At 39.2% G+C, this 15506-nt stretch overlaps 1 protein-coding gene across 2 annotated transcripts in view; it reads left to right on the top strand.

Moving 5' to 3' along the window:
• Positions 1–15506, top strand: part of Dnajc10 (DnaJ heat shock protein family (Hsp40) member C10) — a 36329-nt gene that overhangs the window by 12463 nt on the left and 8360 nt on the right. For both annotated transcript variants that reach the window (XM_055600385.1, XM_055600386.1), the window contains 8 exons: positions 4029–4166; positions 6341–6430; positions 7151–7264; positions 8892–9006; positions 10931–11058; positions 11271–11387; positions 14036–14137; positions 15075–15230. In XM_055600385.1, the coding sequence (XP_055456360.1) occupies positions 4029–4166; positions 6341–6430; positions 7151–7264; positions 8892–9006; positions 10931–11058; positions 11271–11387; positions 14036–14137; positions 15075–15230 (960 nt within the window). The remainder of the gene's footprint in view (positions 1–4028; positions 4167–6340; positions 6431–7150; positions 7265–8891; positions 9007–10930; positions 11059–11270; positions 11388–14035; positions 14138–15074; positions 15231–15506) is intronic.

Here is a 15506-nt window from a genome sequence, read left to right as displayed (position 1 = left end):
TTCTGTGAATTATTCCAGTTACATGCTAATGTTTTTGTCATTTCCAAACTTTACATTTTGTTGTCTTTGTTTTTAGCCTGCTATTTCTTCTGCTTACTGGGTGTGGATGGGAAGTGTGCTGTGAGTGATGTTTATCCTTTTAGTATTGCTAAAGCTCCAGCTGTGTTCTTTGAGATGGTCAGTTGTGAAAGCTGCAAGAGTTCTATATAAGACTGATGTTGACTGGCTGTGATTTTTATACATAGTAGGTCAAACTTGTGAGGTGTGTACATGCCTCACTTCTGTTTAATTAGGGGGTGGGCATATTAAAACAACTAACATTGATTTATATTTTCATTACATGTATCGGGTATTTGTTTGTGTGTGTGTGTGTGTGTGTGTGTGTGTGTGTGTGTGTGTGTGTAGCATAGTCATCTGTTATTTAAGGATAATGCCCTGATAGGCAACTTCATCATTGTGAGGCATCATAGAGTTTACTAAGACAAGTCTGGTGTGTTCGGGGTGCCTCATACCTAGCTTTATAGTATAGCCTGTTGCCTCTAGACTGCCAAACTGAATAGCATGTCACAGTGCTGAAAATATAGGAGGCGGCAGCACATTGCCAAGTATGTGTGTGAACGTAGAAAAACTACAGTAAAAAGGTAGTGTGAAAGCTAAGAAATAGTGGGCCTCTGCAGAGCATGTAACATGAATGGTACTTGCATGATTGGAGGCTGCTCTTGGGGAGTGAGTGGTGAGTGACAGCTCGCCTGAGCCCAGATAGTCACCATAGTCTTCTGCACACTGTACACTGGGACTCCACCAAGTTTGGAAGTGGATGTTTTGTTTTGTTTTGTTTTGTTTTCGGGTAATTAACCTTAGCCTGCTGCCTGTTAACTAAAGGGCAAAAGCCCACATTGGCCTGCTTCTGCTCAGGGTCAGGGTCATCTGGGCCATCTTCTACCTCCATCTCCTATCCCACTGGAAGGTCTTGATGCACAGTAGCATGCAGGGAGTTGCCCTCTGAAAGCAGTACCACGTTCGCTGCCCTCCTACCTAAGGCTCCCCTTGAAGCCTTGACCCCGTTTTCAGGAACTGCGTCCGTGGACACAGCTAATTGTTAATTGTGTTCTGTATTCATCAGATAGTACGCCATGAGCAGTCCTCTCTTCTAATGGGAGCCCTTTGTGTTGGGTGTCCATGTTTTAAATGTTTTACAGATTTTAATAAAGCCTACGAACACTTGGGAAAACCTTTCACTGAATTGGAGGATTCTTTTTTCTTCCACGTTTTCCTTTTTCTCAGCTGTGAATTCTCTAAGCCTTAGCATCTTGCTGCTCCCCTCAAGTCTTCCGGGGTGACTATCAGATACATGAATGGAGATCACTGCCTACATGAGCACTTACACATTGTGTGGCTGCACTTTGACATTCTCAGAAGCCACATGATCATTACCACAATTTCATAGCAGTTTGTCTCTGTATATTATGGGGCTTTCTTTTTTATGATTTATTTATTTATTATGTATACAATGTTCTGTCTGTGCATACACGTGCACTCCAGAAGATGGCACCAGATCTCATCATAGATGGCTATGAGCCACCACTGGTTGCTGGGAATTGAACTCAGGACCTCAAGTAGAGTAGCCAGTGCTCTTAACCTCCGAGCCCTCTCTCTAGCCCTGGGGTTTTCTTAAGAAATAGTTTTGGCTAACATTAAAATCACAAACTTAATTTACTGTGTTTTCGTATTCCACTTCAAAACTAAGCTACTGCTCTTTCAATACCACTTTAAAGTCATTTTAAGGATCTTTAAAAATGCCAAAAGCACATCTCCCCAGGTAGGTCAAAGTAGACTGTTTGAAGGCAAGAACATCAGTATCTTTTAATGGTGTGTTTGTTGGTAAGTTTTGGTTATCATTTGCTTACCATTTGTCTCTATTCCTCCTCCACGAAATACTGCTGTGTTAGCATCAGGGAGATGCCACCCTTAAAATCTTGTTGGAAATGTGTTTTTTCTTTCCCTTTCAGAGAAATCTTGCCTGTATTACAAATGCGTTTTTAATGCATTAGTATACAGTTGTAAATAACACCCCTGTGTGATTTGGTGACACTTTTTTGTTGCCTGAAGAAGGTCTTTGGTGATGTCTACTTTTATTTTCTGTTTTTTTTTTTTTCTGTTGATCAGACTTTAATGGTTTATCATATTTTATGAGTCTTTTGCTTTCTACTTTGATTTTTAGTTTTATACCTTATTTCCTTTTTTCTGTTTGTTCAGGGTTCAGTTTGTTCCAAAGTTGAGATAGATAAGTCATTAATAGTTAAGCTTTCTTTTCTAATATTTAGGCTATAAATTACCACAAATTACAGCTTTCACAATATACCATATTTTGATACATAGTATTTTTATTATCAATTCAAGTATTTTCTAACTTTTTTGAATCATAGACTATTTAGTACTATGTTTAATGTCTAAAAGTAGAGGTAATTTTTTGAAGCTTCATGTTATTTATGTTCATGTTAATTCCAGCATGTTTTTTGTTTTGTTTTGTTTTTTAGCTAAATTGAGTTGTGTTTATGGCCCAATACATACTTTTATTAATAACTCAGTTTTGAAAAGCAGCTTTTGTACTTCATAGATGCACACCTCTATAAAATGAGCTGGAGCGTGTGTGTGCATACATATACATGGGTGCATGTGCATATACATGTGTGTTAAAGTTCGTTATCAAGTCTAGACTTTCGTTTTCTTATGAGATCATAATACCTATTATTGTAGACATTTCTATTCCTCTGTTTTGTTTTTGCTAATGTTTCCTTATGTTTTGAGCCTTATATGACTACCTGCTGGAAATACTGATTTTCTTTGTAATTTGTTTACCATAATGATTACAACAAATCTCTGATTCCTATTTTCTTAGACAAGGCCAGAAGAGCCTTTGAATGAAAATTTCTCCTTACTGCTTACAACTTTGCTGTCATCTATGGTAGTCCTGTGTGGGTTTTCATAAGTCTTCTATGCAATAAATGGAACATATGCTTGTGTGAATGTGTGTCTGTGTGTGGTGCTGGCGCCTGAGCCCAGGGTTTGGCGTATGTGCGGTATCTCCAGCCCAAGGGAATCGAGTATCTGAAGTGTACAGTTAAACTTTTACTTCCTGATGCTCACATATAATACCATCTCTGCTGTTAAGGCATTTGGGTCTAATTTCCTAAAAAGTTTTTAGTATTAAACATAGTACTAAATAGTCTATGATTCAAAAAAGTTAGAAAATACTTGAATTGATAATAAAAATACTATGTAACAAAATATGGTATGTTGTTAAAGCTATAATTTATCATAATTTTAGTCTAAATATTAAGGGGAAAAAAGCCTATTAATGACTTACCACATAGGTGCCATTTTCTTGTTTTGCTTTACGCTGTTTTTTTAATCTGTAGGCTAATTTTTTTTCAACCTGTTAACCATTTTCAGTTTTTGCTTTTTTATTGCTCTTTCTCTTTGTTTCTGGAGTCCCAACTGAATAGATGCAGTTTTCTCTTCTTACCAGCTTCAGTAGTTCGGAAAGTTTTTTTCAGTAACTTGACATTGCAAGAAATGTGCTTAGCATGTAGAGTGTTGGCACTCACTGCAGGAGTTCAACCAGCAACAGGCAAGAACTGGCAGGGCACTGGTTTAAGTGCGCACCGTAGATGCGGAAACCACCTCCTGACCATTGCGATGATGGCAGGACAGTTGCTGTGATGAGCCCTACTCGAGTCACAGTTCAGCCTTCTTTAATCTGAAACTACAAAACATTGTCAGAATGTAGTTCTTGTAGGTGTATGCAAACTATGAAAAAGCACATGTTTGCTATAGTGGGTGTCTAATTTTGAGGAAACTACATTTTATTGTTGGAAGTTAGAATACTGTGAAGAGTACTATTTTTAAAAAGTTTTAACTTTATAATGGAAAAGCTGGGTTTTTAAGTAATGGTAAATCTCGTTGACCTTTTTCTTTTCCTTACACCATGGCATTTTTGTTTATTTCCATTTTCCATTTTCCATTAGGATGGTCTTGTGAATGTGGGCTGGGTGGACTGTGACTCTCAGGACAGCCTCTGTAAGAGCTTGGACATCACAGCGAGTACCACTGCTTATTTTCCTCCTGGAGCCACTTTGAGTAACAAAGAAAAATCCAGTGTTTTGGTATGTGTGGCTTTAAGGAAATGTCTGTATATAATGGGGACACACACTGAAAGTAACGTTCTGTGAGCAATATAAGGAGAGTAATCGGTTTACATCAGTTATTGTGAAACATTTCACTACTTGGCACAAACAGTTTCTGGAATTTTTTTAATCTAGTTTTAAAACTGTGTCGTAGGGACTGTTTGCAAGCCAGTGTTTATATTTCAGAGTGCTACGCTTTGTAATGACAAAGGAATTTAGTACATTTTAAGTACAATGAAAAAATTTGTCATGAATTTTCATTAGTTTTGATCAGTTATAGTTTTAAATGTTGAATGTATAGATCTTTAGATTTGACTGGAGCTGACATAACCTAATTTATGCTGTTTAATATTTAATATACGAACAAATAATGTGTTTGGGTCCCATCTCCTCCCCACCCTGTTCTTTTTCCCTCCGCTCCCTCCCGTGCCCTCCCACCACTTTCCTTCTCAAAATCATGTGCCCTCCCATTCTTTTATGGATTGTACACCAAAAGTTGTTTATGAATATGGCCATTATTCTCCTACATTATTGTAGTATGTTCTGTAAATTTGAGTTTATTTGCAGCTAAATGCTGAACACATAGAATGTATGTTTATGGTCCCTGAAATATTACATACACATAGATGTTTTTGCATATATGTTCTGTCAATATGTACACATGAAATGGATAGGTACAGATACTTTTTTTTGTAAGTGAAATCAAATAATAAGTAGTTTATAATCACTATCAAAAATTTTTATTGTATTTGTATTAATTATTTATATATTACTTTATTTAAAAATGTTCATACATCCTTTAAGAAATAATCTCTGAGTAGAATCTGCTGACTGTGACATACTTAGTTTAATGCATCCTCTTAAGAGATATGTTTATTTGTGTAATTTCATGGCTATAAGCATTGTTGTACAATCTTGCATGTTTATCTTGTATATTTCTTTAGTTACCTGTTACCGCAATTTTCCCCAGTTGACATTGTCAGATTGTTAAGTCAACTCCCTAGACAAGAAATTATTTCATACAGGAATATTTATGCTATAATTTTTCATATAAAAGCACATTTAAGAAATTGAGAGGAAAAGTGAGTTTTTTGCTATTGGTATAAAAATTACTGTTTTTCTCCATGTGCTCATCGTCATGCCTGTCGCAAGTGCAGTGTAGATTCCATGACTGTTCCTGCAGGTGTTTAAGGGAATTTTAGTGTGCTAAGTCATGTCTGAATTGGTAACATACGTGGTCCGTAGCTGCAAAGACACACTAAGCTCTGTGGTTAGTACCCTGTGCATGTCCTTGCTGCCTTCTTGTAGCAGCATGTGCTTCTTTGCTAGGACAGCACGTCGTCCTAGGAGAGAACACGCCAACAGTAAAATACAGGAGACGGTGTTTGATGGGAGGTATGCTTCTTGTAAGCATGTTGTGCTCTAAGTGAGAGACCTGGCTTTCAGACATGTTTGAAGAAATCTTTATATATTTACTCTTAAAATTTCCTACCTATGTAATTTGATTTCTGAAAACATCCATAATTGGTTTTTCCAGTTTTGGCTCTTATTGTAGTATTAGAAATACTCTTAATATTTAAAAGTCCTAAAGGACTGTAAAACATGGGCATTGTATAAAATGTGGCTAAAGCTGAAATTAAGCCTATTTTCCTAATGACTTAGGATTCACTTCAGATTACAGAGAAGATTACCGAACAAAATTTCACTTACTGAGTTGACATCTTTTACATCCTTATTTTTAAAAAAGAACAATAAAACATCCCAGGAGCTGGCAGGATGTTTCAGGAAAGGTGCTTGCTTACCCACAAGCTGGTAACTCAAGTTGTTGAGTGGAGCCCATGGAAAGGCAATAGAACAAACCAGTTCCATAGTGTCCTCTGACCTCTCTGTGCATATCTGTTTGGTATACATGCATGCTCATGCACAGTAACAGACTTTTTAAATTAAAAACAAAAAAAACTGCCCAGTTATAAGCCCAGTTATGCTTTTAGTAATTACCAAAATATGCTATACTTTTAAAACAGTGTCATTTAAATTTGAAAAACTGCTTGTTTTCTTAAAACTTACTCTGTAGAAACTGAACTAAGATGTCAAATATAGTAAATTAATGAGTATTTACTTACAAAGCTGACAATGTGGTTCCCTTGTTCTAGTTTCTTAACTCATTGGATGCTAAGGAGATATACATGGAAATCATACACAGTCTCCCAGACTTTGAACTGCTTTCAGCAAGTCAACTAGAGGTAATAGTTTGACAGCAGTAACAAATGTTGGTAACATTGTGGGTCTTTATATTTTAACAATATATTTTATGTATTGGTAGACTCAAAAATAGCAGTGTCAAAGGATTATATATTAGTTAATTCTGGGTTAAATTCTGACTGTTGAAATTAATGGTGTTTCTAATTCAAAAGACCTAATTAACCCTGAATCTGAGCTTCAGAGAGGACCAAAAAAAGCAGGGTACGGATGACAGAGCAATCTCATAATGACTTGAGGGTGACGTTCTTGCTTTCGTAGCTCTGTTGTTCACTGGGAATGGGGCAGCGTGGTTCTAGAGTGTTTACAGATACGCAGTTAACAGTAGACTCAATCAGTTTATCCCCTTCATCACTTAGCTCTAGATTTAGTATTTTGACCAGATATTTTATTAAGCCTAAAAATTATCTGGTTTCTACAGCCTGACCCCAAATGTTAAGTTATTAAGGTCACACTATTCCCTTGGACCCACCGTTGCTTTTACTAGCATTCGTGTTCTTAGAACTCGGTAGCCCACCTCTTCACATGGACCTTATGTGCCATTATTACTGGTGACTACAAAATAAGAGTAAAGTTGACTGAATTTAGATAAGACCTGGACTTAATGGGTAAGGCCGCTAAACTTTATGTCGAAGAAAGAAGTATTAGATTCTTAGGAATCACAGTTAGCCTTGCTGACAATGCTTTTTCTTTGTCGCTTTAAGGATCGCTTGGCACATCATCGCTGGCTTGTATTTTTTCATTTCGGAAAAAATGAAAATGCAAATGATCATGAATTGAAAAAACTGAAAACTCTGCTTAAAAATGAGCATATTCAAGTAAGAAAAAAAAATATACATTGCCTAACTCGTGTCCTTCCTTGTTTAAGTGTTCTTAACTGGCTAAAGACTTGTCAGGTTTTCTTTGTTTTCATGACAGCTTCACTGTGTGGGATATAGCGGGTTAGTAGAGGGCTCGCACAGTGTGCGTGAGGCTCTGACTTAGATCGTCCAGCAGTGCATGAGCCTGGCGGTAGCACAAATCTGTAGCCCTTGTGGAAGCAGGAGGGTCAGAAGCTGACGGTGTCCACAACTACTTAGAGAGGGGCCAGCCTGGACCACACAAGATTCCATAGTCCTTGAAGAACAGGTTCCGTTCTCTTACTGGTATCTTTTGATATATAGACGTAATGCTGTAGGCTTACTGTTACTTTGTCCTGTGGTTTTGGTCTGTTAGTGAAGATTTTCATTTGCTTTGTTTCAGGGAAAGGGGTCCTCGCTGTAGCACTGCTTGTCCAGGAACTTGTCCCCACCTCACTCTCCTGGCTCTTGGAAGTGTAGGCTCTGCCACCGTGCCCAACTTCAGAGCATTTTCATTTTCCTTTATATTTCTTAAGTGCCCCATTGGTTATTTTGTTCGTTATCTGTGTATCTGTTTATCTTGAGTTCCACCGTTGCTTTATTGTAATCTGAGGAGATGCATGTGATTTTACTTGTTTTAAGTTATTGGTACTTGTCTGTGGCTCATAGTCTGTTGTAGGGCTCATATAAAGGATACGTATTAATAGCATCCAGTAAATAGCAATGATTGTGAATGTAGCCCACATATATATATAAGTGGTGTGGAGGCTAGAAGTCACCATTGTCTGTCTTCCTCTATCACTGTCAAACTATTTTCTGAAATGGTGTCTCTCACTGAACCTCAAGTTTGCCAGTTTAGCTAGGCCAGGTGGCCTGCAAGCCCCAGCAATTCTTCTTGTCCCTGCCTCTCCATCACTGGGGTTAAAGGTGCAAATCTCTGTGCTCAGGTTTTATGGTTGCTTTTTTATTTACTTATGAAATTGAAATGTAATTAATTACATTTTTCTTCTTTCTCTGTCCTCCCTGCAAACCTTCCCATCTACCCCTGTCTGCTCTCTTTCAAATTCACGGCCTCTTTGTTGTTTCTAACATGACTGCTGGTTCCTGAACTCAGGCACACATGGTTGCACAGCAGCAGTTTTCTAATTGCGCTATCTCTCCAGGACCCTGGGTGTAATTTTTGAGTCACAATCCTTCCTTGCTTTCTCTTTATAGTCCTGACTTGTTTTTCTTTCTGCTCAGATGTTTGTTCACTGAGTATTATTTTTTAATTTTTCTTGCCTTAAGTGCTACCTTTCCCATCTTGGTTCATCATTTACCTGTATTATTTATGCTATTCTCTTTCACACTGGGAGCATCATCCTTTTTTACATTGTTTTTGAAGTGCCCATCCTACATTCTTTTCAAGGAGATTTTTCGTAAAGAATTACCTGCAGACTTCTGAACTCTCTAGGAAGCCTTCTTTATATGTAAATAAACCATTTCTGTCCTTTTATTTTCTAACCATTTGACTTCTAATGATAAACATATCTTTTAGGGATACTTAAGTATCTTTGTGGATATTGTAAAATGTGCTTTTTATACAACTCAGTTTTTTAATTTCCAGGTTGGAAGGTTTGACTGCTCTTCTGCACCAGGCATCTGTTCTGATCTGTATGTTTTCCAGCCCTGTCTAGCAGTGTTTAAAGGACAAGGAACCAAAGACTATGAAATTCATCATGGTAAGTGTATTAGTTACTTTTCTTGCTGTGATAAAGCGCCATGACCAAAGCAACTTAGAAGAAGGAAGGGCTTGTTTGGGCTTATAGTTCCAGAGGAATAGAATGTATCGCCATCATGTGGGCAAGCACGATGGCAGCAGGCATGGCGACAGGAACAGTGTGGAGCTTCATATGGCGGAAGGCCTTGGTTCTTTGCCATGTGGTGCGCTCTGGAGGTTGTTTTCAGCACGGTAGCGGAAATCCCAGAATAGCTGTTCAAAATGAGAAAGTAAGCAAGGCCCTTTTATAGCCTGATAGCACATGAGATCACACCTCAGTGTTCCGCTGGTCACGTAGACCAACACTTGTACGTGAAGTAAATGTCATTGGCGCTGTCTTGAAAGGAAACTGACTATCAGCAAGTAAATGTACTTACAAAGAAACTGATGAGACTAGAGGAAGCCCTGAATGAGTGATCTCCACTTTAAGACTTCACGGATAAGCAATGGTTACCCAGGAGAAAGGTGATAAAGCACATTCCAGACACCCAGTAGACCTATTCGCAGGCCTGAGATAGGAGAGCCCTATTGATCTAGGCCAGCAGGACTTTAAAGGTAAGAAAGGTCATTGTTGAGAGAAGACAAAGAATAGATCATCTCTGATCTTCTGGGGAAAGGAATTGCAGTTTTATCCTGAGGGACAGATACTTGATTTTAGAAAAGTCACTGGCCGCCCAGAGTGAGTGGCAGACAGAAGCTGGCTAGAGTGGGACTGCCATCGGAAAAAGAAGAGTTGGTAATTCTCCTCATTTTATTTAGTGAATGAATGAGTGACAAGGAGTAGAATGTGCAGCTCACAGTTGAATATATTCCTTGGCTTCAAGAAAGAAAGTAAGCCAAAATTTCTTTCACTTAAACATTTAAGTTCTATATTAATGGCAAGGACCTGAGTGAATATGAGTTAGTGTGAGTAAAGAAAAGAGAACTGGTGATCAGGATCACCTTTCAGGGGTCGTCAGAAAGAAAAGTGTGTGAAGCAGTTCAAGAAACAGAAGGCAGTAAAGAAAATGGGCAGGAGAGTGTAACATCACCTGAACTCTATCTGTAAACGGCAGTCGCTGTCTTGTCGGTTGTCCATGACCTTAAAAGAAGGAGTTTTCTGTTTGCCATGACGATATGACTGTCTGACTCACTGTGCTCAGCTGAATTTTGACTGTTGAATGAGTAAGTCAGAAGACACTTGGAAAAATAGGGTTTCTTGTACTTAAGAAAGATCTTCTGCCAAGTCAAGAAACATGCTCTTTGTAGGCTATGGCAGATCCTTAAATGTATTTAATTTTGACCTTTAGTTTTAAAAGGGTGACTAGTCGCAGTAGGGAAATGGGTTCCTTCAGGAGAGCTGAAGCCAGAAATACAATATGGCTGTTGCAGTAGGTCATGCTACACTGTAGCAGTGGCAGCGGTCACAGTGCTAGGGCAAGAGATGGACACAATCATGTAAGAACAGACAGACCAGAACCCCCCTCGGTGGACTCTTTTAGGCAACTGAGTAAATGATGATGCCACATGAGAGAGTATGGAAAAAGAAACACGTAGGGCTTGTGGAGAATGATCTGCTCTAACTCGGCTACATTACATTTCAAGTACATTTTCCTACTTGAAGTTAGAAAACTGGTTCAAGAGAATACTACAATGGCTGTTGTACTTCTGGTGATGAGAAAGCACACCACAGAGATCTTGTCATTTAAGTAGTCCATGAGTCAGAAGAGTGTTCAATAGACAGGGATCTATTGATCCAGTCCACAACCAGTGTGAGGATATGGAATGCAGAACCTCACCAAAACCAGTGCCGCCATGGAGCCTTTCTTTCTTTCTTGAATATAAAAATTAGAATCTTTCTGTAGATACAAAAGACAGCAAGTGTTTTAATTTTTCTCAATTTATAGGAAAGAAGATTCTATACGATATACTTGCTTTTGCCAAAGAAAGTGTTAACTCCCATGTCACCACACTCGGACCTCAGAACTTCCCTGCAAATGACAAGGAACCATGGCTTGTTGACTTCTTCGCCCCTGTGAGTTATCTACTTTCCAAGTTTCAAAAGGCCATTTTCTCGACAGCCTGCACACCTGTACTAGAACCATCTGGGCTCTGCTGCTCCCTCTGGGCCTTCCCAGGACAGCTGCGTAGGCAGCAGAAGCCCCAGGCATGGGCTTTGTGTCACTTGACAGACTGCGGTTCCCCATGACCTTGGTCTTGCTGCTCATGCTTGTTCCTCTCTTCCAGTGGTGTCCGCCATGTCGAGCTCTTTTGCCAGAGTTACGGAAAGCATCCACACTGCTGTACGGCCAACTTAGAGTCGGTACATTAGACTGCACAATCCATGAAGGCCTCTGCAACATGGTATGGCAAGGGCAGACTGACTGTCCAAATCTAAAACAGCTTTCCTGTGCACACCTGTTCACAGCAGTAACGAACGGTGAAACAGTTTCAACAAAATAGTGAATTGCAGTTGTGTTGTAAATAGATATGTAGACGGTTGACTTTATACAAGGCTTTGTTGACCAAACTCAGGCATGTTTTTAGTTTACTTCACAAAATACTTAACATAAACTTTTCTATTTAAGTCTTAAGTTTTAGCAGTGTGTAAGTTTATTCTTTAGATTTCTTTATACTCGTCAGCCTTGAGTAGTTGATTTGAACAGACAAGATACCCAGTTTAAAAGAATTGCTCATTGTTGAGATGCAAAAGTGACACTATAGTTATGAGGGTGACAACATCTTCGTTTTAAATATACTCTGGTACTTATGAATGGGATGTGATACTTCACAGTGTTGGGGTAAGAATAGACTGAGAGCGGGAGAGCTGTAGGTGATACGGTGGATAGTGATCATAGCTCTATAAATACAGAAAAGTTGATATCCTGTCTACAATATGAGTGTTCTAACTCAAAACTAAAATGTTAAAGATGGCGAGGAAATGAGAGCCATTATTAGTACATAATAGAAGGGGGTAATGTCTGACTTCACTAGTCAAGAAAATAAAAATTACATCAAAAATTTTATATGTTCCAAGTTTATCAAATTGACAAAAAAATTAGATAGCAGTCCTCAGAAATAGTACAGTGAAATGCCAAAGCATCTACACACAGACAAGCCAGTGATACAGCACATGCCCCACGTGTCTAGTTCCTAATTCAGAACCCTGGCACCAAAAAGAAATCTTTACCAGCTTGAATGAATCCTAAAAAAACGCAACGCAAAATGAAGAAAGCAGGCTACCTAGCAGCAATCAAGTGTGCTGAAAATCAGAGAAACGTCTTTAAATAGCCAAAGCAGTGCAGTATGCTGCTTTAAGACAAGACTGGGCATCAGTGGATTGGATGCCCGCCAGTTTCAGCAGATGCAGATTTGGAAGGCGTCAGACCAGGGAGACAGTGTCGGCAACAAGCCGGCATGGCCAAAGCTATTATTTGTTAAATAGGAACATAAATGTAGGTATTTATGAGATTGCTCTCTTGGCTTTGGTATGATTGAAGTTAAAGTTTGGTTTGGAGCAGGGGCCTATTTTTGTGGTTTAAGGAAATAAATGAAAAGAGCCATTGGTGTCTAATGTCCTTATGTGATTTATAAAGTAGATGCCAACCAAAGATGCAAAATCATCGTGACTAACTTTAATCCCTTTAGTTTTTCTGTATACTGTCTCAAGTGACTACATTCTCAACAGTTGAGTAAAGTATAAGGATTAAAAACAGAGCATCACATTTATCCGAATTACGGCCAGGGTTCACCACTCATACACCTCCTCCAATGGGCTCACCATGTCCAAGTCATGCACTTGGTCCTCTCTAGCTCATTGGCCTGTAAAATAGGCTTTGTGATTTATTTGTAATTTATTTGCTTGGTTGGTTGTTTTGTTTTGTTTTCAAGGGTTTCTCAGTATAGACCTGGCTGCCTCAAACTCACAGAGATCGCCTGCTTCTGCCTCCTGAGTGCTGGCACTAAAGGCGTGAGCCGCCACCAGGCTAGGTTTTATAATTTTAACTGCGGAATGAAATTGCTCCGAGGGATGAATTGCTCTGTTTGGCCAGAACTCAGCAGACAAAAGGAACTTATAAATTTTTACCTAGTCTCTGTTACCCTAATAAATACCTCAGTCACACATTTTCAAAACTTCATAATCTGATAATTTTTCTAGAATTAGGAATCTTAAAATTTCCCACTTACTCCTAAATTCTTACCAACTTTAGGACCCATAGTTCAGCTACAGCAGATCACACGTCCATGGAGAGGGAAAGCTTTGTAGCTTTGAAAGTTTGTAGCTTTCAAACTACAGAATGGGCTGATGCCTGTGTTAACTGTGTGGAGGGAATGAAGCACTTTGTACCATAAGAACGGTCTTGAGTAAAGAAGAAAAAGTGACCCTTTTCTTCCTAAGTGTAGAGTCAGTTCATTTGTTCTTGCTGATCACCACCCTGGAGGATGATCACGGTAGAGCACTGTCACTAGAAAAAGTGGCTGATGTTTTCGCAGCCTCTCCTCTCCTACTTTGAAGAGAGCAAAAAGATGACGTGTATACCAAGCGATTACTCTGGCTCACTTCCCACAGTTTGATGCCATTGGCCTTTAGTAAGTAATGACTAGCCACTCGTTAGTACTAGCTTTAACGCACTGTCATTGCTAAATTTGTCCAAGGCAACATTTTTCAGTCACCAGGAACATGGCAGTAAATGTCTGTAATATTGGAAAAGGGTGCTGTCGACATGACTCAGCAGCTAAGAGCATTCGTTGCTCTTACAGAGGACCCAGCTTCTGTTCCCTGCACCCACGTGGTGAAAACAGCTGTCTATAAGTCCAGGTTCAAGGGACTAAACACCTTCTGACCTCCTCTGGCACCAATAAACACTGGGAGCACATGCACACATCAGTCAAAACACCCAAACACATAAAATAAAAGTAATATATCTAAAAATATTTGTAATCTTGCTAAAAGTGTGCTGTTAAAAATTAACACAAATTGGTAAAGTGTATGAATTTCTTTTTCCCTGCAGTATAACATCCAAGCTTATCCAACAACAGTGGTATTCAACCAGTCCAGTATCCATGAATATGAAGGACATCACTCTGCAGAACAGATCTTAGAGTTCATAGAGGTATTTTAAGTTATAGACTGTGGATAGAAATCTATCCATTTGTATGTATACTTTGGACTGCTGTTTGTATTGGGGCTTGTTCTTTTTGTGCCAGGAGATTGCTTTCTGAAACTAATCTTTTTTTAATTTAAGCCTTTGTTTTGTTACCTACTGTAACACTGCTATTGAATATGTGAAATTGTAATTTCCGTGAAGCCTGTCCCCCTGTGCCTGTTTCTTTCCATGGAGACGTGCTCTCATCCACAGCATCCGAGCCAGGCATCCTGCACTAGGCTGGTGCATTGTTAGCACAGAAGGGCCTGCATCCACACCATCGCCTTGGTTTTCAGGGCTTCTGAAGAAATGCAAACTTGAAGCCTATTGTTGTCCACTAGTGTCCATTCTCCTCTGTCCTGTCCATCTGTCCTCCTCCAAAGTCATGTGTTGTGTTGTGTTATTTTGATTGCTGTCCTGGTAAAGTTGAGGTGCTGGTCAGTATCACTTGATACAGGCTGAGGCTCTGTTAAAACTGCGTTTGAAATGCATAGGCTTTAGGAGGGTGCATAGCTTCTCCATTTAAGTATCAGAAGTAATAGTAGTAAGCTTTGTGTTAATAGTTAAATGGTCATTTCTAAACGTATAACTCCTTATATCAAAGCAGATATGTATGGCCTATGTAGATATCTGGATTACTCCTAGAAATTGATTCTATGATCTACTCAGTCTCCAAGCTACTTTTTTTCCCAGCTTACAGTGGTTTTAAAGCTAATGGGAAAATACACCTTTTAAGAAAACTGATTGGCAAAAATCAAAATTTAATAATAGATTGCTTTTAAATACCCGTGTCCTTTGATTTCTCTAAAATAGGAACTTTTCTGAATGACGTGCCCCAGCAGCGTGCCAGAAATACATGGAAGACTAGGTGTGTGTAATAATAGTCCTTTATTGTTGCCTCTAGGATCTCAGAAACCCTTCAGTGGTCTCTCTGACCCCCACCACCTTCAGTGAGCTGGTTAGACAGAGGAAGCATGATGAAGTCTGGATGGTTGATTTCTATTCTCCGTGGTGTCATCCCTGTCAGGTCTTAATGCCAGAATGGAAGCGAATGGCCCGGGTATAGTACCATAGTTTACTCACATTGTATACTTTCTGAGAACAGTTGGCTAACAGAGGCGATAAACCTAGAACTGGACAGTGTATACAGACCTCATTGGCTCCCTAAGATGCCTCTGCCTGCTAAGTGCGTGCACTCTAATGCACTCTTGACCAAACTCCTGCCGGGGCTGACCCTGAGGTCACCTTCCTTGTCTGCTTTTTATTCTTTTATTCTTAGAGCTTACACATACTGTTTCCTCACAGTATTGTAGCTCTTCAAAACAGCTCAGTCAGC

Source organism: Psammomys obesus, unplaced genomic scaffold (assembly GCF_907164565.1).
Source record: "Psammomys obesus unplaced genomic scaffold, mPsaObe1.curated_primary_1811, whole genome shotgun sequence".
NCBI lineage: Eukaryota > Metazoa > Chordata > Mammalia > Rodentia > Muridae > Psammomys > Psammomys obesus.
This window is presented reverse-complemented; position numbering and strand designations above follow the sequence as displayed.